This window comes from Lepidochelys kempii, chromosome 16 (genome assembly GCF_965140265.1).
Source record: "Lepidochelys kempii isolate rLepKem1 chromosome 16, rLepKem1.hap2, whole genome shotgun sequence".
Taxonomy (NCBI): domain Eukaryota; kingdom Metazoa; phylum Chordata; order Testudines; family Cheloniidae; genus Lepidochelys; species Lepidochelys kempii.
The window spans coordinates 22109141-22122608 of record NC_133271.1 but is presented as its reverse complement, the minus strand read 5'-3'; the positions used below and the strand labels follow the sequence as shown (position 1 = coordinate 22122608).

Genomic DNA, 13468 nt, shown 5'->3' with positions numbered 1-13468 from the left:
TACCTCATGTGAAACCCCATCTCTTCCTTCAAAAGAGAAGAAGTAAAGACAGCTGCTTCCTCACAACAGAAGTGTCTTGTGACTCAGGCACTCGACTGGGCCTCTGGAGATGTGGGTTTAATTCCAGGCTCTGCCACAGACTTACTATGTGATCTTGGACAAATCACTTAATCTTTCTGTCTCTCAGTTCCCCATCTATAAAATGTGGATAATGATACTTCCTTCCTCACGCTCTACCCGTCTCTTGCCTGTCCAGATTGTAAATTCTTGAGGGCAGGGACTGGGCCCAATCCCATCTGAAGCCTGTAGGTGCTACCATAATAATAATTAATAACCAGGTTTCATCTTTCTTTCGAACATTTAGAGTGAAACTCAGAGGGCCCAGTACGAGGTCTATGCACCAGTTATTTGCCACTGAAGCCATACTTTGAGGTCTTAAATGGGGCATAGACCTTTGTGCTGTGAATTTCACCTGTATAGCACAGAGGTGGAGAATTTTTCTTTACAATCCAAAAACCACTGCAATATTGTACATGGTAAATAACAAGGAGCAGCAGTGGCATGCCTTGCATGTATCTCCTCAGCAGGTGGAAGGGGAACAAGAAGCTTTCCCAAGTGCTTTTATTTTTAAATCAAGAGGCCTGATCCTCAACTGATGTAAATCAGCCTAGCTCCATTCCTTTAGACTAAGCTGATTGCTGAGGACCTGGCCAATCTCATTAAGTTTCCTTTGGACATGGGCTTTTCCCTTCCCCAACAGAGATGGTGACATTTTCAAAAGTGCGAGGGAAACTTACGAGCCCAAGCTTCATTTTCAAAATGAGCTAGGCATGGAGGAGCCTAAGTCCCTTTGACTTTTAATTAGACTTATACTCTAGAGACTGTGTGTTAATGATTTGAGTCACTTAAACACTTTTGCAAATTTTACCCATAGCTCCCACAGAAATTTGTCTGTGCATATATAATATTCTAAATGAATTCAATTTCCTCGGTGGGCTTTTAGCTGACAAGTGGGTTACAAAGTAACAGATAGCAACCTAAAATAATAACAACAATCTATTTCTAAAGGGAGGAAGCTTCCTAACAAAAGTGGAAAGATCTAAAAACAAACAGAAGCAATCCCAATAGCATAGACAGGAGAAAAATAAAATAGTACCTTGCCAAAAATATACAGCGAGGAGAAGGGAGCTGATCTTTACTGAAGTCACCTGAGAGTATAATTTCAAATGTGCTACCAAAATAGACAGGTGGATCGGTTAATGTGTTCAGGTGCCTTAAATTGCTTAACAAGCAAGTCAATAATGTAACTGGCAATTAAATCAGAAGGGAGCTGGTCAACAAATGTTCTACTCCTTCACTGAAAGGAAGTGATGGGTTGCAGGAGGAGGGGTTATATTTTTTATAGCAGCTGCAGCCCACACACAAACATGAGCAAATACTGGTGAGGGCGTGCTCTTTTCTGGTAAAAAGTCATGCCCCACATACATATTATTTAAAATGGTATGTCCCAATTTTAGCTAGCAGAAAGATTGGACATTGATACATAATTTAAATGGAGACCCAGTGTTTGCATCACATAAGCAGTATTTAAAATAGCCTGTTTACCATATTTCACTGTCCATTTATGCTTACTTTGCAAAGTCTCATGTCCAGCTAAGGATATGCTCCTGCATGCACTTACGCCATGAGTAACTACTCATGGTAGTAAAAGTTACTCATGTGCATATGTGTTTACAGGCTCGGACCCTGCTTTGTGAGCTCATTTCTTATAGCCAGTGCAGGGAAGGCACAAGGAGATGTCCAGGTCAGCACCGCTATCTCCAGATGTTATATGTACTTTACATTGCTGGTGTTTTGCCAGTGCCACCATATTGTTCTGAGCCTACCTAATTTTTGCATGCATGCACGGAGCCTTTCTTCAAGATTTGACACTCTGTTCTGAAGCTCTTCGTAGTCATAGGCGCCAATCTCCTCCTGGAGTTCGTTTAGAACTGACGTCAGATTCTGGACCTCCTCTTTAAACTGCAATACCAATTTTGCATCGGCTTTGTACTCTTCCAACACTGGTATCAAAGGCCTAAGTTCCTCCATTTTCGCTTTTATTGCCTGCAAGGTTAAAATAAGCTTGGTTCAGTGCTATGCGTGCAAAAATCTGCAACACTCTGCCTTGATCTGGCTGCTTCCTACGTGAGTGCAATGTTCTTATCCCCACAATCATTCTTATCATTATTATTTTTTTGGTCCAAATGATGTATTAGAAAGAGTATATTAAACAGTCTGCAGAACACCAAAATATTTGGGAAAGGCCTTTATTTGTCATTTTTAGAATGCAACATCTTACGGTTACATGCTTCAGATCACATACACAAAGAGTTCTGTTGTTTTTTTTTCTTTAAAAAAAATTATATATATATGCATTGACAAGGGTTTCAAACTATTCATGAAATGCAACTACAATTGCATGCAAAGGAAGATCTCAGTTGTGGTTCAAGGTTCCTTAGTGAGATATGGTACTAATTTGGAAAATAAAAATAAATAAATAAATGCATGGTGCAAAATGCTCTGTGACCCTCTTTTCATGGTTACATGGGAGTGAACTGCTTCTTCAGTCACTGCAGCATTGAAAAAACTTTCTTTTAAGTTAGCCCTGTAAGCAAGAAAATGAAATACTGTTCAGGAGCTAGCTCACTAACCTGCCTTACACAGACATCCATTCATAAACAAATACTCTTATGATAAGAAAAACCCCAAACCACTCACATTTTAATGCTGGAGTTGGTAGAAACAAAATGCTGTGACTGTTATTTAAAATCATGCCTGGGCAGCAATTTATACGGAAAATTCTTTAATGCTATTTAATCATGCTAAAAATATTCTTTTTAATTTTGTTCTCCAGAAACACAACCATTATTTCTCCAAACTTTTTTTTTTTTAATGAAAAGAAAGGCTGTCTTTAAGGGCATTGTGCACAACATTTTGTTGAAGATGCTGAGATCCCTTAGACAATAATGCACACGTAAATATGCATGCACTTACCATTTAATGAAGCATTGGACAGTATTCATAATAGGTAGGCTTGGAAGCATTAGATTTTTATCGATAAATGTTGATAAACGTCAATTTCACCATGCACACGGAAACCAAGGAAAAATATTTCCACCAGTAATAATTTAAATTTACAGATAGGGAAAGTAAGAAAAATGCAACTTGAGAACTTACTACAGTTTGGGCTAAAGGTATTCATTTTGTATGTTTCAATAAATGATGTTGGCATTTTTAACGGTTATAGAGCTTTAACTTTCTGATTCTCAGTGTCTACTGTCATTAAATAATGTTTATCTTTGTGCCCCCCATTGTCTGACCCCTCAGACTTTCCCTCAACTGTGAAAATTTAAATTGATAAAAACCAGAAAAAATGCTTAAAATTTTGAGCAACCGTGAAAATTTAAATTGATAAAAATTGGGGGGGGAGGAGATTAAAAATAAACAAGTATATTATCTGTCAAAATTATTAAAAATAAATAAAAATCGTATTCTGCCAAGCCTAATAATAGGCCAGATTCTGATCTCAGTTAAACCAATGTAAATCCAGAATAGCACCAGTGACAGTTCCATTTCAGATTCTTACTCAATGCCTAGGACCATGGTATCTGAGTGTCTTGTGGAATTACTCTGGATTTATACTGGCATGAATGAGATTGGAAACTAGCCCATGTAGTGAAACAATATTTGTTTTCCATGCTCCTCTATTCAAGTGATGAGTTCCCCTCCTATATTTTATAGGTTATTATTTGCACTCTCTAGTGAATGTATCACCATGGTGTGTGTGTGTGTGTGTTGGGGGGAGAATAAGATCACATTGTTCGAGCTGAAGGTTTTCTCAGTCTAGCAGGTTCTAAACTTAGATCTAAGCTGAAGAACTGAACTTGAGGATCAGAGCTGGTTGAAAAATGTGGGTGAAATTGACATCTTTCTCTTTTTTTTAATTCAAAATTTTGATATTTAAAATTTGAAAACATCACTTAAATCTTGAAATTAAAAAGTTCAACCAGCTCTCTAGTTGTTAAAAAATGTGGGAAAATGTTTCAAGAAAATTTAATCAAAATATTTCTCAAAGAATGTGAAGGGGAAATTCTCTGGTGCCACTGTAGCATTGTATTCCATTTGCTACTTAAATGGTAGCAATGCTCCAATTCATGGACTGCTTCAGAAGAGAATAAATGGGTGCGCACTGTCAGTCTGGATGGGATCTTTCCCCAAACCCAGTGAAATACAGTAGTGGAATCCTGACCCCACTGAAATCAGCAGGAACATTCCTATTGACTTCAGTGGCACCAGGATTTCACCCCAGATCCTTGCCCACTCCTTGGTCCATGAATGATCTGTTTCACTGAGTGAGGACACTGATCCTCAAATATAGGAACTGCCTACCTGTTTACTGAGGTGACTTAACATGAGGACTTTGGGCTAAGTATTGGAAAATAAGCAACGTATACACTTTACCAGTCTTTTTTCCCTCCTCATTGTTGCCATATCACTCTGGTCATTTGGTCATTTACAAAGTAAGGTGTACATTAGGGGACCTATTCTCAATGCATGCTTGAATATTCCTTCCCTGGAAATTCAATGCATTCAAGATACGATTCTATTCAGGCAAAACTTTTTTGGATGTCAATTTTTGCTGAGTAAGGCCCAGAATGCAGTGGGAACAGAACCCACACGGTAGGTTCATCTACACAGAAGTTTGGAGAATTGTTTTTGTCTTCTCTGATCATGTGGCCCACAGTATATTGGGGCAGAGGAAGAGGCACTGCAGCCTCATTAGCAGGCTGGAGGATGTACATACCTTAAACTGTCTTGCCAGGTGTTGTTTGTGACTCTCTTCCACCTGCTTGAATTTCGATTCCAATCCCTTCATCTGGTTCTCCATCTTCTCTACATATTGTAAGTCTCTTTGAGTCCGCCTGTCCAGTACCTCTATTGACTGAGACATGTTCTGCACCTGTCCAGAGAAATAAAAAATAGAGAGGCAACACAGTCAAAGGAAGAAGCTTTCATAGGAGCTAGGCAGCATCATTTGCCTCATAATACAAAGCACTGACCTTTTCCCACTCAGTCAACAAAGCTACAGAGGAATCAGCAGATGCATTATTTACTAGTTAATCAGCAGCATCATGTGCTCCAAAACAGAGCAAATTGGTTTCATAAACATTTATTCTGCCATGCTCCAGAAAATAATCCAACAATCATGAATGCAAATAAGGATTGTAGTCAAGTATAAAATGCATGAGAGTCTTAATGGTCTCTTTGGCTGAGCCAGCGTACAATGCCTGCCTTTGCAGGTGGAAAGACTATTAGTTAAACAGAAGCATATTTGACTAAGAATAATACTTCTGTTCAGGTATGAATTATCACTGCTTCATGTACATAAGGAGACATTCACTGATTGCCTAAGTGCAAGCTTTAGACCCAGCTAGCAAAATCTCACTATTCAAACAACATGGTCTTTTCTTTATTACTAGTTGTATGTCATCAGTCACAAAGAATACATTTAGAGGTAGGCAATGCCATATACACTGGCAAATAATACACGCATTCATGATTAAAGGCTAATATTTCCAAATGTAGCCTCTGATTATGGTGGTTGTCATTTTTGGCTGACCAACTTGAGACCTCTGATTTTAGTGGTCACCATCTCAATAACTTTTAAGGTTGGAATCAGTGCTAGATACCAGCAGAGACCATCAGTTTTCAAATGTTTTAAAACATTTATCTCCATCTTGAGAAGTGTTGTGAGAACACTGGCTGCTGTGACTGAAATAGGGATGAGGAAGGAAGCAAGGTGATAATCAAAATGACCTGATTTTGAAGAATGGCCTTAAATTGATACGCTAAACTCCATTTCCCCCCTCCCAATATTTGTGCCATTACGGGATGTTAACTATGACCCCAATTCAGGAAAGCAATTAATCCTGCAAATAGACTGGTAGCTCTTTGGGGCAGAGACAATCTTTTTGTTCTGTATTTGTGCAGTGCCTAACAAAATGGAGTCCTGGGACTCCTGAGATGTTACCACAATACAAATAAACACAATGCTATGCAATGCAATAATAATAACTATTATTAGAACCCTATTGATTTCAGTTTGGAATACTCCAGTTCTTAAAGCTAAGCTGTGCATAAATGCTTTGTTGAACCAGGGACTTAGTTAGGTCAGTGACAGCCTGGTTCACCTTCCAGTGAAATTAACGGAATTCTTATCAGAACCCAAATCTTAAGGAAATATTACTTTTCATTCCTTGCCCATAACTTCCTCTGCAAGCAAATTCCATAAGCTCTTTGAATTCCATGCCATCACAGTTAGCTCCTGTTTCCACATTCAATGCTCAGTGAAGCTAAGTGTAATAATATTGGACTTGGGGGATGGGGAAGAGATGACTGGCATTCAATATTTCCTCCAGGGAGCTTCGCTGAGCCAGTGTAACTACTTGAAGATGGCTGTGGGAAATGTGTGTGTTACCAGAAGCACAGGCCTTTTGGACTTTGCTGGAACCAGCCAAGGGACAAATGCCAGCTTTTCTCTAAGTTTTGTGAAATGATCGAGGTTGACCATCATTAACATTTGATGACAAGGACAATATGAAAAGTAACAATTCAAATAAATAATTAAGGGGGACCCATGCATCAAGTTCTGATGGTTTATGACATGCTAAGGTGGAGAAGCTCATTGTCCAACCAGTGAAAATGGTTTCATGGCTAGTAATTTCTTTCTGCTCTGGTCTGGGGGCTATGAGCAGAAGAAAGAATGTTCAGTACCTAATTCCAGCAGTACCACTCATCCACACCCAGCAACACCTTCCCAGCCTCATGTAGGCCACTGCCAAGGCCTTTAGGTAGACTGCACTGAATGGGGAGGAGGACAAAAGGAGGTGTGTATTTTTCTGCGCTGGTGAACAGTAAGGCAGTAATTTGCCTGCAATGGAGGGGGACGAATTTGAGGAGCTTTGCCTACCCAGCGTGGAGTGTCTGTTACAGCCTGGACTTGTACAACATTTTTTTCCTGTTGAGCCAGCCAGTCCTTCCCTGAGAAAACCTGCATCCACCTAGTGGGATCGCTTTGTACATCTGCCAATGGGAATGGGGATTATGTTTGAAGTTGCCCCAAACTGGGTCAACTAATTCTGCCAGTGCTCACTCCCGATAAAAAGCCCAACTGTGCACGAATTAACTTATAGCAAATAAGGAAGGGTGCTCAAGTGAGGACATACAGTTAAACAGGGGGGAAGCTCAGTGGTTTGAGCATTGGCCTGCTAAACCCAGGGTTGTCAGTTCAATCCTTGAGGGGGCTATTTAGGGATCTGGGGCAAAAATTGGGGATTGGTCCTGGGATTGGACTAGATGACCTCCCAAGGTCCCTTCCAACCCTGATATTCTATGATTCTATGAAGTTATTTTCAGCGACGTGCTTGGTGTAAAGTTCAAATCCATTCCATTCATTGCTAATAAGGTTTTTTTTTAAATTAAGTAGCAACCTATGGTGAACATTTTTAAATATCAATTACTATTATTCCTGATCTTTGACAATAACGTAAAATTCATCATTTAAAGATCTACATCTTTTATTTTTATTACCTTTTTAAGGCCTTGATCCAGCAAAGCACTTAACCACATGATTAAACTTAAATGAGATTGCTCATGTACTTAAGGTCAAGCATGTGCGTAAGTGCTTTATTGGACCTGAGGCTGAAATACATTCTCTGTCTTAAATTTCCCTCAGTTTCTTCCAATCACTTACGACCCCTGAAGAACCTTAGTTAAGAGTATTTTTTCACCTATGAAACACACATATTCCGAGTGCTCACAAAACCTCATTTTGCAGCAATCTAATGGCACAGACAAGCTAACAGTTGCCCAGGGGGAAAAACGTTGATTTTACCTTAGGGAAGCAAAAAATTAATAAGATGGAATTTAATTTCTGCTTCCAGTTATGCCAGCTTCTTTGACACTGATGGAGTTACTCTGGATTTATACCTGTGTAACTGGGAGCAGAATTTGGCCTGGTGACTCTAGCAAGCTACCTCAGCTAGGTAATATCTCTAGATCCTGATCATCCCAGTCTGTGGGTGCTATCCTTTGGGGTAGTGTCTATGAGCAATACCCCTGCCTGGGCCATCTGGAGCTAAATGCATGTGGCTCCACTAATTGAGGCAAAGGACCAGTTCATTCATTTGAAAGCAGCCGGACTCATAATCCTCCATCCATGGTCTAGCCACTAGAGGGAGATAGAGAGCTACACTGTGGTCGCATGGGGCACACCCAGATTTTTTTCAAGTTTTATTCTAACTTGGCCTTCACAAGGGGTTAAAAACCATAAGGTGCCAAATGATGTCAATGCCCTTTGAAGCAGAATGAGATGGGGGGGCCTCACTGGCCCCCCCAACTTAATTAAGGCCCTACCTTAATTTTCATACGCTGGTGTCAATGTGTTTTAGCACACATTGGCTTTTTACAACTTTGAATCTGATCTTTTGTTTAACTCCCCAAACCCCTATGCAAAGCCACTAGCATCCATTGCTAAGGCAGACATTTCTTCTACTTTAAAAAAAAAAAAAAAAGGATTGCTCACTCAAAAAATGCAGGTTTGCTCGGACCAGTTACGGGAACGTTTTATTATCCCCGAAGGTGAAGAATAGGTTATGGGTTTGCGTTCCTCCTTGGGAAATCCAAACACAATTACATCTTTGACATGTTTCAGAGTAACAGCCGTGTTAGTCTGTATTCGCAAAAAGAAAAGGAGGACTTGTGGCACCTTAGAGACTAACCAATTTATTAGAGCATAAGCTTTCGTGAGCTACAGCTCACTTCTGAAGAAGTGAGCTGTAGCTCACGAAAGCTTATGCTCTAATAAATTGGTTAGTCTCTAAGGTGCCACAAGTCCTCCTTATCTTTGACATGTTAGGTTTCTTCTGCTATTTGTGGTGAGAAAAATGCAAGGCTAGTTCTCGTCACAAAAACAGGGGAGTTGAGATGTTAGATTCTTGAAAGGGGCACAAATGTTAGCGTGGAGGTTTTCCAAAGGTGTCTGCAGTTACATTTTACTACAAGGATTTTGTTTCAGTGAAGATCCAGATCAGAGGTCTGGAACTTCATGGCGGCCGCTGAGACTCAGCCCTTTATTTCTGGGTTCTCTTACAGGATGGTGTATGTGTAGAGATAGATAGGTTAACACACACATGAGCATCTGACTTTGCACATCATTCTTCCCTTACTTTCTACCCTGGCATCCCAAGAGCAGCTTGCTGTCTAAGAAAAACAATGAACATTTATATTTCAGCACCCACTGCACTGGAAACTATCACATTTTAGGTCTTTCGCCCCACACCCACTGTTCCCATTTGAATAGGACTTTGGGTCAAAACCTGCTTGTCTTGTTCATGTGAGTAGTTATATGAAGCCAATGGGTCTTTGATACTCATGCTGCACCATATGACAATTCCTGTTCCTACTTCAGATTTCGTTGTGTTGGGCACGTTCTCTTTATTATGTGAGCAAACAAAAGCCAGAAGCTTATGCTACAAACAAAAAAGAAATGTCTCATGTCTCAGTTTATAGTACTTAGTCACTCAAAACATTCATAAACCTGCACTTAATGTGTTTTACTATGCTCTAACACATCAATTTTCTCCAGGTATCAGGATAAAAATTATTGTGTCACATACTTCAGATGCTGGCATAGTACAGTATTTAGACATGAGGGATAATTACATGCCCCAACACAAGAGTCTCCTTAGATTTAGAAAAGAATGACACCATTTCACAAGAAATGGTGTTTCTTCAATGGGATCCATTATCCGGAGAATTTCCTGATATCAGGGATGTGTCTTCTGATCTCTCCAGACAGCAGACTATTAAAAACGAACCATATGAATGTCAATGTTAAGAAGAAAACCACAAGCCCTCACGACTGTGTTATTTGATGTCGCTGGCTCATGCTGGGTTATCCAGCCTTTTTAATACCAATCCAGCTAAAAGAGCTTCATTTTTAATTGGGCTTCTCTCTCATGTTTTTGAGACTCACCCTTTGAAAATATTTAAGTGTTAATTCAATGAAAACCAATGTGATTAGAGTCAACTGCAGAATTTCCCCCCCCCCCCCCACTGAATTACATAGGGCAATGTCATGTATCTTTGATCTTATTACATTTCACAAAGGTTTTCACAAACCTCCCTCTATCTGGATACTTATACACCTTTCATAGCCACAACATCAAAGCACCTTACAAACATGAATGAATTGATCCTCACACCTGTGAGGTAGGAAGGTATTATCATTATCCCCATTTTACAGATGGGGAAATGAGGCACAGAAGGAATTGCTCAAGGAGTCCATAGCAGAACCACAAATTGCAGCCAGATCTCTTGAATCCCACCTGCCTTAACTACCAGACCATCCTCCCTCCTTCCCACAGGATGGTTCATCCCATTACCTTTTCTAAGAGCTGCCTCAGCTGCTTTGTCCTGGCATCACGTGAGCACATCGTCTGTTGAGGAGCCACCACTGTGCATATACACCGTCCCTCGCTGTCTTGGGCAGAGCTGTAGACCTGCCAGCTTTCCTCTGGGTTGGTAGGCAACACCTAATTGATACATGGAAAAGGGGGTGGGTTAAGTAAGACAGGGGGACACTTAGAGGGATAGCGAGAGTGTAGGGAAATGGATGCACAGGAAGTATTTGGTGAAACCAAAAACTTTTTTTTTTAAAGTAGCAATAGAGCAAGACCACAGAAAGATAATGGAACCATGGAATAAATAAAGGAAAGGTTCCTCTGAGGACCCAGTAAATATGTAGGATAGGATGCATTTTTAATGCAAAAATATGGATTGGGGACAGATAAACCAAGAGTTTGATGGCATGAAAAGGAGAGCAAGAGTTGAAGCAGATAATATGGACACAATGGGGAAAATTGGGGGTATGTGACATGGAAAATCCAGGGGCAACAGGATCAGTTGGCATCATTAGTTAAAGTGAGTTCTGATGCACACCCAGCCTGTGTGAAACTTGATGCCAATCTATTATTAAGACACACACTCAATTCTCCTTGACACACAGAGAATGAAGTGCATCCTGACTACTAGTCAGTGTTCTCCTGACTCTATGAACTGAGCAGCAATCAATGGGAATCTGCAGAGCTCTCCAAGATCCTGAAACAGGAATTAGCTCTTAGGAGGAAAAGGCAACCAGCGTTTTTACTGGTTTTCCCCCTCTGCTATTCAAAGTGTCCCAGGAGATTTTCAGGAGCACTGCAATATTTCTTAAACTGTTCTGTTAACCTAAGGAGGAGAGAGAGCCCAGAATAACCATGAGACAGCGTGCCAGCTAATGAGGAATACAACCTTGAAGATGTAATCAGCACTATGATCTGGGCTTTCAGAATGCATACGTGGAAAGGGAGCCCAGCAATGAAGTTAAACACATTCCCCAGCCCCTGCAGAATCTCTGACCTTCATTTCCCTTTAATCACACAACATTTTGCAAAATACATTATTCAATCATAGTCTCTGATCATTTAGAAGAGACCTCATCATTTGGAAGAGCTAGAAGGAAAGATGCTGGTTTAGTGCTTAAATATGTAATAAATAACCTTGCAAACAGCCAGACTGATTAGATAGATAGGTAGATGGACAGACTCCAGCTAAAATGATCTTGGGTCACATCACATTCTTGTAACAGGGAACAAACTGCCAAATCCACTCACAATTAACAGAGACACTGTATCAAATACTCTTCATCTTGAAACAGTGAGGCTGCAAAATACTATTTTTTTTTAAGACAGAAGCATGCAGCCTGGAGATGAGAGGTGTCAATTCTTTCCTGCTAAGGGAAGAAAGAAGGATTGTTATACTCAGCCATTTCCAATAGATAAGAATCCAATCTACAGCATCCTTTCAGAGAAGGCAAGGGGATCCATAAGGCATGACTGAAATGCATTTGCAACTTCCCTGATGCATTTTCCATCCCAATAATGACTATTGATTCCAGGCATCTGAGTGCATCCATTCTTGTAGGTCTTACACCTGACAGCAAGCTATAGGGAAATGGTGAAATGTCATGACAAGGGAACTTTTGACAAGCGGTCTAAGAGGGGCACCTTAGCCAAAGCACAAAGGCAGCTTTGCAAGGAGAGGAGTGGCAGGACCCACCAGCTCTGCCTTTCCTTCCAAGCAATTTGTCATGCTGGGAATGTGCCTTTACCACACCCGTCTCCTAACTATGGCAACCTCGCCCTACTGCTATGCAAATGAAGGCTGTAGCTCAACTCCTAATAGCTCCATCCTGACAACCTATTTAATGAGAAACCAAAAGATTCCTGGATTAACCCCCAGTCACATGAGAGAGAGAAGGAGGGGGTGGAGGAAGGGAATGGGACGAGTGAGCATGGCATGATTAGATTTTCTAAGAGCAAATCCTTTGCCAGCACAACTGCAAAACATCTTCATCTCCCCGGCCAACACAAACACACACACACACAGAGCCACCCCTCACCCCCAAAAGAAACCCCTGGGATTTTCCACCAGGCCAATTCCTGAGGCTCTACAAGATGAGAGAACTGCCCTTGGGAAACCTCTGAGAACAGTATTTAAAAACACACACACCCTCTGCCGGTCAGTTTTCCAGCACAGGTGCAGGACACCACCACCCAAAGCTGGGAGCTGTGCTACTCCCTTCCCTCCCCACCCCAATGACTGGCCTCCGCCACTCACTTAGCTTCCCTGGACTCCCATGATCAGGCCAGACTTTTCGACTTTACAAAACAAAGCCAAGCCAAGTCAACCAAACCAACCCTGAAACTGATCAGCCACGCTACCCTCCTGTTGGCCAACAGAACACACGCCTGAAGCAGGAGACAAGGGCCAGCAGAATCTAGCCCTGATCCAGGGCAAACTTTGTACCCCTTCTGCAAATTAAGGATCTGTGATTCCAGGCCTTTCCCCCCCACCCTCACACACACACAAAGTGCACAGACGTGCCCCGCGCACCAGCCCCCGACACTCACACAAAGTGCACAGACGTGCCCCGCGCACCAGCCCCCGACACACACACAAAGTGCACAGACGTGCCCCGCGCACCAGCCCCCGACACACACACAAAGTGCACAGACGTGCCCCGCGCACCAGCCCCCGACACTCACACAAAGTGCACAGACGTGCCCCGCGCACCAGCCCCCGACACTCACACGAAGTGCACAGACGTGCCCCGCGCACCAGCCCCCAACACTCACACGAAGTGCACAGACGTGCCCCGCGCACCAGCCCCCCGACACTCACCCGAAGTGCACAGACGTGCCCCGCGCACCAGCCCCCCGACACTCACACGAAGTGCACAGACGTGCCCCGCGCACCAGCCCCCGACACTCACACAGAGTGCACAGACGTGCCCCGCGCACCAGCCCCCCGACACTCACACAGA

At 41.9% G+C, this 13468-nt stretch overlaps 1 protein-coding gene across 4 annotated transcripts in view; it reads right to left on the bottom strand.

Moving 5' to 3' along the window:
• The window catches only part of OLFM1 (olfactomedin 1), a 49342-nt gene that overhangs the window by 18225 nt on the left and 17649 nt on the right, over positions 1 to 13468 (bottom strand). For 2 of the 4 annotated variants that reach the window (XM_073314314.1, XM_073314313.1), the window contains exons 2-4: positions 10488 to 10637; positions 4847 to 5002; positions 1887 to 2106 (exon numbers count right to left, since the gene is read on the bottom strand). In XM_073314314.1, the coding sequence (XP_073170415.1) occupies positions 1887 to 2106; positions 4847 to 5002; positions 10488 to 10637 (526 nt within the window). Of the gene's footprint in view, positions 1 to 1886; positions 2107 to 4846; positions 5003 to 10487; positions 10638 to 11756; positions 12258 to 13326; positions 13346 to 13468 lie in introns of those variants that run through there. The other 2 variants (XM_073314316.1, XM_073314315.1) reach the window with 2 other exon arrangements.